This window comes from Coffea eugenioides, chromosome 2, assembly GCF_003713205.1.
Source record: "Coffea eugenioides isolate CCC68of chromosome 2, Ceug_1.0, whole genome shotgun sequence".
In the NCBI taxonomy this organism is placed as follows: domain Eukaryota; kingdom Viridiplantae; phylum Streptophyta; class Magnoliopsida; order Gentianales; family Rubiaceae; genus Coffea; species Coffea eugenioides.
In genome coordinates, this window is record NC_040036.1 from 10,335,944 (window position 1) to 10,352,318 (window position 16,375).

At 34.7% G+C, this 16,375-nt stretch overlaps 2 protein-coding genes across 2 annotated transcripts; both read right to left on the reverse strand.

Moving 5' to 3' along the window:
* Nucleotides 1-694: 694 nt before the first annotated feature.
* LOC113760800 (U-box domain-containing protein 14) lies at nucleotides 695-4,082 on the reverse strand. The gene is made up of 4 exons (XM_027303529.1): nucleotides 3,534-4,082; nucleotides 3,021-3,137; nucleotides 2,491-2,904; nucleotides 695-2,398 (listed from the first exon to the last, which is right to left on the reverse strand). Exons 1-4 carry the CDS (start codon nucleotides 3,810-3,812, stop codon nucleotides 1,328-1,330), a joined length of 1,881 nt encoding a protein of 626 aa, XP_027159330.1. The 5' UTR covers nucleotides 3,813-4,082; the 3' UTR covers nucleotides 695-1,327.
* A 5,525-nt stretch (nucleotides 4,083-9,607) lies between these two features.
* LOC113761546 (ras-related protein RABF1) lies at nucleotides 9,608-14,182 on the reverse strand. Its single transcript, XM_027304590.1, has 8 exons — nucleotides 13,995-14,182; nucleotides 13,545-13,621; nucleotides 12,493-12,576; nucleotides 12,269-12,363; nucleotides 12,019-12,124; nucleotides 10,941-11,030; nucleotides 10,766-10,852; nucleotides 9,608-9,886 (listed from the first exon to the last, which is right to left on the reverse strand). The coding sequence occupies exons 1-8, from the start codon at nucleotides 14,017-14,019 to the stop codon at nucleotides 9,848-9,850; spliced, it is 603 nt and encodes a 200-aa protein (XP_027160391.1). The 5' UTR covers nucleotides 14,020-14,182; the 3' UTR covers nucleotides 9,608-9,847.
* Between the last annotated feature and the right edge of the window lie 2,193 nt (nucleotides 14,183-16,375).

The window sequence follows — 16,375 nt, forward strand, 5'->3', positions numbered from 1 at the left end:
AAACATCCTTACCCTCTCTCTAGCTCAGGGACGTTTCATTCCCCAGCATGACTGTAACTAATACGTCTGATTAATTTAATGTTAGCTGCTTTTCTTACCCCCAGGAAAATTTTTTTTTTCTTTAGTACTTGCCTTGGAATCTTTTTGTCTTCGTTTTGACCCCAAAGACGCGCACCTGCGATAAGACTTGAAGGATTCCTTTTCCTTTTCCTTTCCTTTTTCTCCATTATTCCCTTGCTTTGGGGGAACGCATTTTGGAACGGCATTCCTTATGTTCTGCTTTGGCTGGCAGGTGACGAAGAGCTTCCTGGTTCTATTATTTCTTGTTTGAAAGGGCAAGGAAGCTGGTAGGTAAGGTTATTCATTGGCTGGAAAAGGATCTTTCTCGACGGATTACTTTCAAGAATCCATTACACAAGTTTTTCTAAGCCGCCAGAATCACAGGAACCTCAACTTTGAGATTCTAAGGGGATTCTTCTTCTTCCTCCCTCCCCCACCCCCAACCCCCGGGGCCCGCGCCAAACAATTCATATTACGTCAATGACATAAAAATGAGGGTATTGGCGCCGGTAATTGATGATTACCGTGAAGAAAGGTCATATAAAGATTTAAAGATGATAATGAGCAGTGTTGTGGTAAAATAAACTTCACTGCAACATCCATCAAACCTATGCACTGCATTTTAACGCCATGATGGAAATAGTAAAACAGAAAGCCTTTAACAATAACGTGATCTTAACAAAAATTTCTACAAATGGAGGTCTGTCCTCGGAGCAGTGGCAGCTATGTTCAAGAGTGTCTCTGAAAGAGAGAGTTACAAAATGACCTGTTTCTGTGTGCAAAAAGTTTTAATACACTGAAACAGCTATTATGCACATCTTGAGGACTGAAATTTCCACCTGGAATATAAATTAACAGCCAAACAACCACGCTTAGTGTTCCCTTGGCATTTCAAAGCATCCTGTTTTGACCAATGTTAATTCCATGGCTCCAGGATCAGCAATAGATGTCCTCACAATTAACTCGGAATCCACCACCTTCCTCATGGTCAAGATACAATTTTACACATCAATCATTTAACTCCCTTCATGCCTCTTTCTCAGCATACCTTTCAATTCCAGGACTGGCTTTAACATAACCAAGAAGTGATAGAGGCAAGGGAACCCCACGGAGTGGCGGGATTCTATCGCTTTATACAGGATGTGATTTCATACATCTACATCTTCCAATGGAACTTCTACGTGGGCAGTGACTAGCTTAAGTGAAGTGGCACATTAAACTCGTCTATCTTGGAAAGAAAAAAAATATCTGAACCTTCAACTGAATGTCACGAACTAACTGGTTCAACTCGCTGGAGAAGTTCCAATACACTGCTTGCTTTTCTTTTAGCCCTATCAGTGCCACTCTCTGACAATTCCCTCAAAACCTCTTCTGCCCCAAGGTCTTTAGCTAATTTCAGGTATTGCCCATCGCCTGTGCACAATGACCACAGAATAGCGGCAGCATTCTCCCGGTTGCGTGGAGAGCTGGTCCGAATGACCTCTACCAATACCGGGATTGGGTCAGCTTGACCAATTGCCACTTTCCCCTCTGGATGGCTAGCAAGTATGGCCAATATTGCAAGAGCTTCATCTACCATTCCACCGCCAGGATCCTTCAGCAATCCTATTAATGGTGGCACAATCCCTGATCTAACTGCCCTCACTTTGTTTCCTTGATAGATTGAAAGATTAAATATGGCAGTGGCTGCGTCCTTCTTTCCTCTTGGGGTCCCTTGGCAGAGTAAGTCAATAAGTGCTGGGATGGCCCCAGCTGCTCCTATTGCAACCTTGTTCTCATCAACAACCGACAAACTGAAAAGGGTAGCTGCTGCATTTTCTCTTGCTTCCATGCTTCCAACTTTCAGCACATCCACAATATCAGGTATGGCACCAGCATTTACAATAGTTCCCTTGTTGGCCTCATTTATCGACAGGTTGAGAAGTGCTGTAACGGCATGTTCCTGAGTCCGAGAATCTGGCGAGCCTAGTAGTTCAGCGAGTAGCGGTATTGCTCCAGCCTCAGCAATACAGACTCTATTATCTGCATTTCTTTTTGCCAGCAAGCGAAGTTCACCAGCAGCTGCTCGTTGTTCTTCAGGATTACCATTTGCAAGTTTCTGTAACAAAGCATCAATAGCGGCTCGGTCACACTCTGAACCACCAACTCCTGATCTTTTATTTCTACAACTTCCTTGCTTTTTAGGCAGCTCAACACCATTGCTCTCACACCAGAAAGCAATTAGACTCTTTAAAACATAATTAGGCGTTAAGGCTGTATGCAATAAAGTCTGCTGAGTCTTGGGGCATGTTTTGTGTCCTGCATCAAGCCATTTTTGTATGCAGGATCTTTCATATGTCTGAAAAAGAAAGAAGAACAAAGAGCACTTAAAAAAAATATGGTAAAACATGCAAAATAATAAATTGTTGCAAGTTACAGTGAGGTAAAAACCTGTCCAGTTGATACAATAACAGGATCTTTCATAAGCTCAAGCGATATTGGACAACGAAAATCATCTGGGATAACCGGGGACCTGAGCTTCACAAAGCTCTTGTCACCTTCAGGGGCATCAAAGTCGGGGTTCTCCATCAATACACAATCCTTTAGCTTTCTTAGGAGTAGTGACATTGTTTCAAAGCGCTCATCAGGAAGCCCGCCATGTGTAATAACCATATCATGGATAGCAAGTGATTCTCTCTTTAGATCATTTATAGTTCTAAGATGTAGCTTCTCTGATAGCCTCTTTAAAATTGCAGGATCAGGGTTTCTTTCCCTCTGCGCTATAGTCAAATCCATTTCAAGTTGTAAATCAGGTGACTCCATTCTTCCTTTTGCTCTTCTGAATTGTGTATGCACAAGTTCAATCTGGAACAAACAAAAATAGCCAATTGTTGTCAAGATAAAGAAAGATACGAACAGGACATGCTGAGGGTGTTCCAAAATTACAACAATCTTTAAATATCAATTCATTAGCTTGTTACCTGTTCTTGAACTTCCTCTGTTATATCAAGCGTCGTGTAAGGAACGTGACATAGTGCTTCTTCAATCAGTTCTGTTATCTGATGAAACTTGACTGTAATTTGTTCCAACTGCAGAGCCTGTAACACGGAGAACAGAGCAAAATTAAAGCCACATTCTTAATTTCCAAGTTTAATACTTTTAGATGGATAAGCAACTTAAGATGAATTAGAAAGACGAAAGCCTTAGACATAGCAGGAAAAGCCCATCTTTTTAGTATCTAAGATCAGAAGAAAAACAAGAAAATCTTCGTTTTTTCCTCCCCAAACAAACAGCCAACAAAATTACTTTATACATGATACCAATTTGCAACATACATCTATGTTTGAAGTTCAGCAAAATATCGAAAAGATGGATTCTTTTCTCTTTTCCTACTTCTGGGCAATCAAATAGACACACAGAACTAGAACTTAAGCTACAATAGCAACGAAGCTAAAATTAGACGGAAAAAATGATTAGAATAGAAAGAGCAATACCTGTAAGATCTTACTGCCTTCATGGACTGATTTAAGAAGCTCCAGAGCCGAGTTAAGAGCAATTCTCAACAGCTCAAGCCCTCTTACGACATCGTCCTGGAGCTCCTCTTCACCGTCCTTCAATTCCTCAAACAGAGGGCTTAATAACTTGATTCTCCTAACCAAATTACAATAGATCTTCTTGACTACCGCTCTGCACTCGGGAAGAGTAGAAACTGTCCGTATTGTCTCACTGAGCTGGCTCAGTAACGCCTCTTGTGAATTTCCCCTGGGACTCATAGGGCTCCGGAGCTAAATTTGAGGTCCTCTTGAGAATTTGGGCAGTGCCCAGATGATAAAAAATGAAAGAATATTGGTAGGTGAAGGCAGGTTCTAGCTTTCAGGTTGGTTTGACCCGGAAATTCAAGAAAATTCAGGGGAAAAAAATCCAAGATTGATGGATTTTCAGATGATTAACGATTGACTTTGAGGGATTAATGGAGAGAAAGGGAAGAGGAGGAGATGAATTATGGGATGGAGTTTTAGGTGTGATGAAGAGCGAAGCAAACTTTGTCAGACGCGGAAAGGAAGAGTTGAATTTAAACTGGTTTTTGTTAGTTGCTGTTCCTGTTGCTTTCCTTTTTCGTTAGAGTTTTTGTTGAAGATTTTTTTTTTTTTTTTAAAAAGTACTGAATAATTTGTCAAGAGAAAAATAGTAGTACTTAATAATTATGTGGTGCCAAATGAATGAATGAATTATGAGATTAATATTTAATTAATCATGTTTACCGACGTTTAACAGTTCATATAATCAGCAAAGCAGAAGGTGAATCCTATATTTCATAACAGTTTAGGTTATTGGGCTTCAAGTTTTCTAATTTTTCTTTCTTGGTGTTTTTGACTTTTGATCTTCTTTTTCTGTCTTCTAGTTCTTCCCCCTCCCTTTCTGTCGATGGGGTCAAAAACTATTTCCAAACAAAAATTAGGTCTCAAGTTTAATTAGTAAAGGTTTACATTCATACACTTGGACTAATCATAATGGTCCAAGAACTAACGAACGGATGAGGTATTAGTTTTGAGTAAATCATAATATACACTGACAGTGTATACATTATCACCGTAAGATTCATGACATAAAATTCAACTTTTGTATAGTTGTCATTCATCCAATACTGACAGTGTATATACTGTCAGTGTAGGAAAGATTAATCCATTAGTTTTTGGATACAAGTTTAATGCATGTACTTTAAGATTTAATTCTTTTTTTAAAAAAAAAAATAAAATTTCTGGTTAGAGGGGCCAATTACTCTATATTTTAAGAGCAATTGGATTTTATAATGAACTAGTCCTGTGACCATTTCCTCTTTATTTTGGTACAAGACAACAATAATGAAAGGTAAAGTAGAAGTATAGAAAATGAATTAAGAATTGGATACAAGAAGAAGTCCAAGAATGTATAATCAAAGCTGGGAGAAGAGAACATTTCTAAGCATGCCGCCGGCATATCACAAGTTGCAACTGGAAGAGATGCTTCATGGGAATGTTCTGTTGTTTACAGGGACAATACTACTAAATCTGTTGGTACTTTTTTTTTAACTCATGAGCTTTTGAGAAATAAACCTAATAGTACTTTGCCCATTCTTGAAGAGTCTTTTGGTTAAAAACCTTTTGTAGTTTCACAACTTTGTCGGTTTTTTTTTTTTTTTTTTTACCCCTATTCAAATTTTCTGTGTATTGCAAAATGTATATAAATATGTATATATTATCCACAGTAAATCACTTTCTAGAACAAAGAAACCGAATCGATTGCTTCACTTTTGTAACCGATGTTACTTATCTGCTAAAAACTTGGCCCTACTTCAGAGTGTATATAATCTTGATTCTTCAAGAAACTATTATATGATGCTGATTAGCCAATTAGTTGAGTTTGCAATCCAAAGATTAGGAGATTACTTGTTATTTGAACACAGAACAGGTGTACTCTATCAGAAAGTTAGGTATCTCAATACTTTATTATTATTATATGGCACAAGCAATTTGAAACATCATCATTACCAAACTTAAACCAGAAATTACTTGTTAACTATGCACGTAAGTCAACTTATTCAACAGTCCATTTTTTAGCTAATAATTGGAGGGTCGGTATTCTTAGAAAAAAAAAGCGCATTAGCATGCCACATTCCTACTGTTTGACCCTGGGTTATTTTATTACGTAGAAAAAAAAAAGGGTTATATTATGTTGCACTCTTTTTTTTTCGTCTCATTAAAAGTATCATACTTTTTAATATAAAATATTTGTCATATTGAGGAAATCAAGGCACTTTTTAATCTTCCCTTTTGATTATATGCATGTTATTATAGCATTCAAGTTCAAATTTTGAATCCGTGGAATGTAAGATTGGAAAGCGAAGCACAAACGCGACAATCAAATCACTACTATTCTTCCAAAGTTGAGTTTTCAAAACATAAAAAAAAAAAAAAAAAAATTTGAGATGGGGAGAATATATTAGTATTTTATAAAATAGAGGAATATGATTGTGCAGAAGAATGCATTGAAAAGTTTTCAATCTAAAAACGATCTAATTACTAATCAAAGTCTGCAGGCGAAGAGATTTATTTAGATGTATAATGTATGGATTTTCATTTGAATTTTATTTTGCTTTGACTTTTCTCTTCATGACATCTCTGAGCATTAAGTTTCATGCGACTTGTCTTCTTAACGTCCCCAAAATCTAAGCTCTAAAGATCACGTCAACAGGTGCTTAATTATAACAATTGCTGACTTGGAAGGTTCGTTGGGCTGATTAGAACACGTAAGGAGGAGGTTGAAAATCAAGTCAAATACGCTGTGACAGTTGTTGCATTGAACGCTGTGATTTTGATTTTGTTAATTTGAAGCCATCCAAATATTCAGCCGTAGTCAGTAGTACGTGTCAGTCATGCTGACATGGATGAATTCCCAATAAGATACGGTGACGTGGACGTCCGCGGCTGTATCTTTTTTTTTTTTCAAATAACTAGATGCTTGTTTTAATGGGTAAAGATGATATTACGAAAAATTTCAATGAACAAAAGTGGCTTTTCTTTCCATTTTCTGGCCATTTATAGACAGAAAAGGAAGCGAAGAAGCATAAGGCATTTTAAGTTGGTTAATTCATTACATTTTTTTTTTCTTTTGCTCTTAACTTAAACGTCCAAATGAAAGAAAAGTTCAACATTTTATATCTTTTCCCAGCCTTTCCTTCCATCAAAACAAACTATTATTGGCATTTTAAGGCATTTTTGTGAGCCCTTTTAGCTAAAAATTGATAAAAGGTAATTTCAAAACTTATACAAGCTGCCCGTGATACTTTCCTACAATTACTTTCCAAGTGTCTTAGCAAAAACTCTTATATATATATATATATATATATATATATATCTATATATATATATTTATATATTTATATAACTATGTAAATATATTTATTTCAACTTTGTTTTATAATATGTATATTAATATATATTAATATGTATATTTCAATTTGTATATTTTATTATATATATAAGTTATATTAATATAATATGTATATTATATATATTATATCAATGGAAATAAATATATGTATTTATATATAAATATTAATATTTGTTTAAAATATATTTATGTATATTTATATAAATATACACATATCAATTTTGTTTAATAATATGTATATTAATATATATATATTTGTATTTGTATATTAAATATATAATAATATACATACTAAAAAACAAAATTGAAATAAAAATATTATATATATAAATAAATAAACATTAATATATAGAAACAGAGCCAGTATATATTTAAAAAGAATCTCAACAAAATTCTAAATTATAAAAATATTCAAAAATATATTTTAAAAATACCTCTAAAAGCAATCCAAAAACATCTACAGTAAAAGTTTTTCATTAAAGTTTTTAAAAAAACACCTCCAAAAACAGCTAATCCAAGCGGAGCCTCTATTGCTTAATTACATCTAGCAAAGAATTGCCCTCAGTCAATTGTGATCAGTTAGTTATAAATTTCTAAAGTCAATTTTTTAAAGATGTTTCAATTGTTTTCTTTTGGTTCTTGCATCTAGCTTTTTTAAGTGCAAGAGAGGGATGTGGGGGGGGGGGGGGAGAAGCTGATTCAAATTTAAAAAGATAAAATTAAAGCATCCGAGGAATCACGATTGTTTCTCAAGAATTTGATGACAATAGTCTCCGAAACAAGCTTATTTTAAACTATTATTTGTTAAGACATGATCAAATTATTGAACTACTTATATTTAGCGGAATAAACCAAAGGGTAAATTAAACATAACTTTCTCTAATCACATTGCTTCAGTCTTCGAATTCTTGAACTCTTTCATCATTCCCTTGGACTTAGCTTTGAGTACTAGAAAATGGTCTGGTTTTCCTTATTCTTTCTAGATGAAAACTTAGACCAAATTTCCCTAATTCCATAAAGTCGTTAAAGGTAGGCCCTCCATTGCACCAAGAAAAAACTTGTGATTGTAACTCGAAAGAATTGTAATAAACAAAATGTGAGGTGGGAGACTAGTTGGAAATCAATTCGGTACATTTATTACTTGCAGAGACTAAAGAAAACTTGTACAAAGTATTCTAGGAACTAGACCATTATTCAACAGAAACAAAGACGCGGCCTCTTTCCTTTACCTAACTTTTCTTTACCCCAAAAAAAAAAAAAAAGAAAAAATTGCAGCCTCTTGCATCTATCCCATTTTCCTTTTAAGTTGTGGTGCCTAATAGCTTTAGGTGTTGGCTGGAAATTGGACATTGGAAATTGGATGGATCTTCAAAGATACGAGGAAAGTTCTGCTCAAATCTTCACTCTATTGGAGGACATACTATCCAGTTTAATTTCTGATTTGGACGCGTTGATAATCTAATTCAATATTTGAAAGTAACGGGTTCAAATCTTAACATGTTCAATAACCAAAAATATTGTATCTTAATTAATTAAATGACACTGAATTTTTTAGGCAAAATTTGCTTAAAAAAATAAGTGATAAATTATTCACTTATCATTTAATTTAAAATATACTAAAAAATTTAAATATAATATATAATAATTTAATAATTTAACGAATTCATATTTCAAATCTCAAACTTCAATTTTATTTAACGCGCCTCTCATTAGCCAATGGCTACGCCATCCACAAACAAAAGTTTTAGCACCTCCACAAACGGCAATGAGTTACACTTCAAAAGAAAAGCTCGAAAGCACTCTGTCCTTTTTTTTTTTTTTTTTTTTGTACTTGGTGAAATGACACAAAACCCTATCAAATATTCTAAGAGACAAAATTATCCCTCATGTAATCACGAATAACTTTTAGTTTTTCAATTCTCTCAGTTTTTTCTACTCTTAAATTAATTTTAAATTATCGTACAACTATTATTAAAGGAAATTCCTAATAATGAGAGATGATTTTAAAAATGCTAACTGAGTTTTATAGGAGTTGTTTAATGGTCCCTACTAAATTTTGTAATTTGGAGTTGTCTATTACTTTCGAGTTTGTTTGTCATTTTTTAGGTAGATTTTCACGACTTTAAACAATGGTAACATTTGTTCTTTTGAAAATTTAAAAAAAAAAATAAAAAGATTTTATAGTCAACTGTATTGTATAGACGTCTCCATAAAAATAAAACGAAATGATCATTTGAAGGTAATTTTGGCATTTAAATTGTAAGAAAATCTGCACTATGTCGGCGTTTGTGTCATTTTGTCAACAATAATAAGTAATAGAAAATCTGGACTTTGTAACTGTATTCATACTTTCAAGTCACAGCTTCAGTTATCAACCATTCATTATTGCCTTACTACTCTAACAAACAAATTTTTCTTTTTTAATTGAGTTCAATAGCAACTAATGGTCTGGACCAATTTGCATAGGAAAAATAAACGAAGAAACACCTAGTATACATATACAAAAATTGAGTTACACATACAAATTGAAATATAATTAAGTTCTTGCTTTCCAAAAATTCACTTACTTTTACCATTTGATTAGTCACTTTTTTTTATAACAAAAAAGACTGAATTTATATGCAATTCGAATGTTTTCACACCTTTTCCCAGAGACATGACATGTAAATTTCTTCCCCAGAGCTAAAGACACAACACACAGGCTCGGCCCAATTTAACTAAAACACGGGGTTAAAACGGTTGGCCGAAAAGTACACACTACACAATAATGAGAATGCATCATCTTATCTTATTATACACATACACATACAATATTACACACAGTAGCAAAGCTGCATTGCACAATTTCTAAATGTGGTGTGTGAGGACATTTCGGAAATCAGGAAGCAGGTGGCCGCGGGAGTCTCTTCGCTATTTCCTGTCAAAAACACCCAAAATGAAACGCAAATACTTTTAAGTTCTCAAGATAAATTGATCTCCAGCAGAAATGATTTCAAGAGATTAGCATGAGCATCTGACTCTCATAGTCGCATGCAATTAATGATGAAGCCACCATCCATGTGTATCATGGCACAAATAACTGATATTTAGGATGCTAATAGCTTCCGGAAGGAAGAAAAAGGGAAGGGGGCGGGGGAGGAAAACATAAAATGGTACTATAGAATAAAAAGTTTATGGAGATTTCAGATCAAGGGGCCAACAAGTTCTGGGAAGAACAGAAACTGAAAAATGGAAACATCAACGAGGGGAAACTAAAAATTTTGCTTCAAAATTATGTCATCGATGCACAATCATGCTTATGATCCGGTAACACCACACCATTTCAAACAAGCTTTCACTTAGAACAAATGAAGAAGGCTCCAAAGGATCTGAACAGATTTTGAGGTGAAGTCAACCACAGAGTAGCAAAGATTAGCTTACCCCCCCCCCAACAAAAAAAAAAAGGGAGACTCATAAAGATTCTCCCCACACGACAAACATTACCAAGTATGATGCTTTGCTTCTATCCCATTTTACTACATACAGAAGTCAGCTTGCTCCTAGACATAGCTTGGATATAACACTGACAATACATTATTCAGAAACTGTTTTATTTTTATTGGTTATTTTTTTCTTCCTGGAGAAGTCTTCAAACTGCTTTATTCTCAATTTACGGGTACAAGTGCGACCCACCACAGGGTAAAGTGTTCCACAACTTCTTATTTAATTGTATAAGAAGCATTACAAGCTATAAGCAATGGCAGTGAATAAAATGGCAAATTCAGGCATCTCAGATGAAAAGCGAATTAGAATATACCTCAAATAACTGGTTTATGTTATCTGCTGTCTTGGCAGATGTCTCAATGAAAAACATCCCATTCTTCTCCGCATACTCCATTCCATCCTTCAAAAGTGAACAGGGTACATCAATGTGTAAATGACGCTGAATTGTTGGAGATAAGAGTACGGGTAAAGAGGTATATGATGCTTACTTGAGCTGACACTTCTCGTTTTTCTTGGAGATCAGCTTTGTTACCTACCAATGCCATGATCATCCCGGGGCTCCCATGTTTTTGTAGTTCCTAGGCAAAAAAAGAAGAACACATAAACTCCTAATATAAGAAAGCATCTGATTACATTTCCACATTGCCATGAAAAAGTAAGCTCGAAAAGTTATGTTAACGTACATCACGATCATTCGTTTGCCGAATCTAAAATTACTACAGATTCCACATCTAACATGCTCTAATAGGAGTTAATGACATTTGGAGATCATACACATCAAATGTTAGTTGTAAAATCATGATAGCATTACTAAAGGCTGACAGTGTACAGAAGGATAAACATAATCTATACAGATCCAGAAAATAGACACACAAAGGCTTCATTAGGACTAAAGATTAATTACAATTGGTGCTTGTGCGGGGCTAGAACTGACTATAGAGAGAGACTCTAATCATTTAGTAAGTTGACAAGTAATCATGCGCATATCTACGATTATATTGTTAAATTTTTAGATCAGCATCTGTAAATTATGCGGAGAATAGAAATAGTATTCCAAGGAAAAGTAAAATGAGCAAGATCGAGGCTGTAAATTTAATATAAAGTTATTAGGATGAACACTGAATTCATAAGTCCTAACGTTCATATACACCTAAAAAACCTATTGTGAGCTCTTCTACTCATAATTTCCCTACAGCATCAAGCATCACAATAAATTGACGTGGAGCAAGCTCCTCTTGCACTTGCAGGTCTTTAAAGATGTAACCAAAATGGCAATGAGAAAGAAAATAGAAGAAAAAGGAGAAAACTATGTCATAGTTATCTAAAACTTCCCAGTGCATGAAGAGAGAGGAAAACGAAATAAAGGGAAAAAAAAGCAAAAAAAAGGAAGGATTAAAAGGTAGATGGTAAGGAGGAAAACTATCCGGAAAGCCTGTAAAGACTGCAATTTTTTCTTCATCACCCAAAAAGAAAAACACCAAGCAAAACAGCAACAAAGCCTCACAACATGCCATACTGTAGAAAAGCAATCAATAAAAGTAACTTGTCCACCACAATGCGATATACCTTGACCCAATACTGTGCTTTGGCAAATGTTTCAGGACTAGTGATGTCATACACAACAACTGCCACTGCAGCACCTCGGTAATACAGTGGTGCCAGTGCTGCATATCTAAAGAACGAACAACAGACAAACAAAATTAGGGCTCTATATTAGGAAATACATGTTACCAAAAAACAAGCGATGCGGAGAGGCTCCGTCCACAAAATCAGTGGCATCAAAAGAAAGGGTCCCAGATTATGAAACTTGGCAGACCTCTCTTGACCAGCAGTATCCCATATTTCAAACTTAACAGTGGTAGAATCCTGCAAAGCTATAGTCTGAGACAAGAATGAAGCTCCAATAGTTACCTATAATCAAATAAAAACAACAACCATAAGTAAAATTGTAGACCATATAAATATCGTAGAAGGTCAGATAAGTATTGAAGATGTCTAAAACAAGAAAATTTTATTCAATCACTAGACCACTAACTTCACCTTGGATGTTGGATCAAACTGGCCACGGACAAAACGAAGAACAATACAGCTTTTCCCAACACCAGAATCACCTAACAGCACCAGCTGCAGACATTATTGAAATAATGGATTAGTCGCAAATCCATTTGTTTGAATACAAAATTCAATTAATAAAAAGTGCACTAAGCACCACTAAACAGCCTCAAGTAGAACCCTCATGGAAAGATATTGCTAAATTTAAACCTAGATATCCATCTCATAATGCACACATTAATCATGCAAATTGACTAGTGTCTACCAGATGACAAAAAGGCCTAAAAGGATGAATGGATCAGAGTCTTCAGCATCCAAAAATCATGGCTCTAAATTTTTCCTGCAGTCCTTGAGACTTTCATTCACCAAATAACCAAAGCAGTTCCATGAGGACAAGGGTAGTTTGGTGTCTTCAGGCTTCACCTTAACCGAGTTAAATGAAGGCTTCTCAGCTTGGTAGTCAATACACATTAAACACAGTGTAGCAACTGCTGAGAAAAAGAACCACATTGGGGATCTTCACAAGCCACGGATAATAGCCTAGGAGATGATGCATTCAGTAGTGAATGCACTACCATGCCCATACACTACAAACAGGAAATGATTTTCTTTTACAATTTTTTCCGCCGTACAAAAAGGTGCATACATACAACCTCAAATCACCCCTGCGCACAGAGCCACTGCTACAGGAACTTATGTGTTATCAAAAACAAGGTGATAACAAAATCAGCTTCCGTCCAGTATCAGTAAAACATATCAAACAAGTATCTCCAAAAAGCTCAAATACAACTTTCAGCCGGTCCAACGTAATATATTAAGCATAAACACCCCAAAAAAATCTTAATTTACTATTTGCTGCAGCATTCACTGTTGGCTCCAAAACCTCGTATCATTTACATGCAAAAAGCAAAAAGATTGTTTCTTGTGTAAAATAGTGCAAGAAAGCATTATTACTCCTTTTAACTAACCTAACTAAGAATATGTTCAGGCAGTAAAAAAAAAAAATAGCAACAATTCAAAAATTAATCATACAAATATACCTTCACACGGAGGTTTTTAGCATCATTTGCACTACCATTTTCCGGATTAAGTCCACCCAACCGACCCGAATTCCTATCTGTCGAATTGGGAACAAAATTAAAAAAAAAAAAAGAACTCAAGAAATAAAGTATACCAACAACAGACGAGAAAAAGGTGCCACCGCGGAAGAAATCAATAAATATCAAGAAAATTATCAAAAGGGTTACTAAATTAGAGCCCAATAACAACAAAAAGGAGCCGAATCAAGTCAAATTGAGCCTACCAGGATGGACATAAGGGCGATGGGACATTTATAAGAATCAATAACAGAATATTCAGCTCAGAGAAATTGAAGAATATTTTCAAAAGATCAAAAAATGGAAAAAAAGGGAAAAGGGTTTAACATAGGGTTAGGGAATCAAAGAATTAAAACCAAGGATGGGTTGAATAAAAATTCCAACTTTAATCACCTGGCAGCGAAGACGAACAACCCATGGACTAGCGAGATTTTAGACGCAAAGGCTAAAATACTTCACTTTTTCTTGTGTAGACGCCAGAGGGGATAAATTATTGTGGGATTTTAGCGGGATTTATTGATTGTCTTCAGAAGAATATGACACAGCGTATACAACAGCTAAAACAAGGAATTTTTGACGCTGAGAGAGAGGAGAGAGACAGAGAGGTATACAGTGTACGGTCGCTGGTGGAAGAAAGGGTGTATTTTCAGTTTACCCCCTTAGGTTTTCATTTAATATTACTTGACCCGTAATAGTTTTGTGATCAGAAAGCTTCCAGTTTAACGGTTTTGGACTTGGGACCTCCACGAAAATAGTTGCAGACTTGCAGGTGACAATTTACAAGTTGGAATTTTACTATTTTAGTCCTTTTATAAATTTCTTATTATTTTTATTTTTATGGAAGCATGTAATGGGGTACAGGTGAAATTAGAGATGATATCATGGATCTTTTGCAAAATTTTCAATAAAGCATATGATCGTTTTCTCCTCCTTCTTCTTCCTTTTTTTTTTTTTTTAATCGTAGTTGGCTTTGTCGAAAAGATGATAGCAACAGAAACGAAGAAGAGCAACAGTAAGAACATGACATGATATGCTTTGTGGAGCATTGGTGTAAGCAATCAATCAAAGAAAGCAGGCACAAATGCTAAAATACAAAACTCAAGAAAAAGCATATGTAATATATTGTAATATCAATGAAGCATAAATTTTACATGAATTTGAAGCAAGAATTGCATACACTATTTTCTTTGGATTTCTTTGTCAAAGGACAAAATCACACATACATAGGCCAAAGAGTTCGAAGTAATTTAAGACAAAAATAAAGATCATATACGTCTGAATCCATTGTCAATTACATTTTACTTGGATGCTCAAATTATTTGACGCTTTTTTTTTTGTTCTTTTGACTTTGTAATAAGACTAGATAAGTGTTGAATTCGCCCCATAATCATAAGGGTAAAAAATAAAAAAGCTCCATGTGGTAAGTCTAATACACAGAAAAGCCTCCTATGGTTTCAAAATATACAACACGATACCTCATGCTTTGAACTAAATTGTAAAGGTGACGGAATCTGTTAAATTTAACGGAAATGACTTATTGGAACCTAAAAAAAAATTTTTATACTTAATTTTTATCAAATATACCTATTTTACCCCTTAACCCTCAATTCTCTCTATTTAGAGAATAAAACAAATGATTTTTTTGAGCTGTCTTTTGCTTAATTATATCAGGGTATTTTGGTCATTTTGTCCATTTCCGTTAACTTTAACGGATTCCGTCACCTTTACAATTTAGTTCAAAACATGAGGGGTCGTGTTGTATATTTTGAAACCATGGGGGGTTTTCTGTGTATTAGGTTTACCACAGGGGGCTTTTTTGTTTTTTACCCTAATCATAATTTTCATTTCTAATACAAGTTGAAGATATTTATTATGTTCTTGCATTATAATTGACCTGTTTAAGTTGGGTCGAATTTTTTGCGAGAGAGTTTTCTCAACTTTGTACTTTTCGTTCCTATGAGTTTTGAGTCCGATATTTCATGATTAAGCGATGCAAGTTTTTTTTCTTTTTCAAGGAAGATGCAAATCTCTGTCACTTGCACCAATATCTGCTAGTATAATTGACTTCGTTAACTTATAATTGCACCAATGTCTTGTTATCACAAAATTAGTTTATGACAACGATGTCTGCCAATATTCATGGACCTGAATTGATCTAGTTATTGGTTTCCGAGTGTACGAGTCTAGGTCAAAGCAATGGACGCACTAAAAACATGACCTGAAAAGTTTTTCAAAAGACCGATCTAGAAATAAAAAAGAAAATGATTAGGAGCGAAAACTTTTTCTTGATATAATTAATTCTGGAATTACCTTCAACGTTAAGAGCTAAAAACTTGGGCCTTATTTAGATCGTGAGTTTCTGCGAAAAAAATTCTTTCGACATATTTTTGCATCTTTTTTTTTTATCTTAAATACATCATATTATTATAGTATATTTTTCTACAAAAACTTCAAAAAACTTGCAACCCATATTTTCCAATCATCTTGTTTGATTATGCCCGTTTCTCTATTTATCAACAGTTATTTGAACTAACAAATAGTCAGTTAGCATTTTTCCTATATATATGTTGTCATAGTTTATTTCAATATGCTGCATATGAAAAACATACAAAGGAAAATGGTTTGCAGCTAAAAGTTTGATATAATGCCAGGAAAATTGGTAAGGTATCTACGGTGAGCAAGTATCACAAGAAAACTCTTACTCCCAAGTCCAACGTTAAACTGGAAACTAAAGCACTTGTTTAGAAAAGAACGAAAAGAAAAGAGACCTAAAT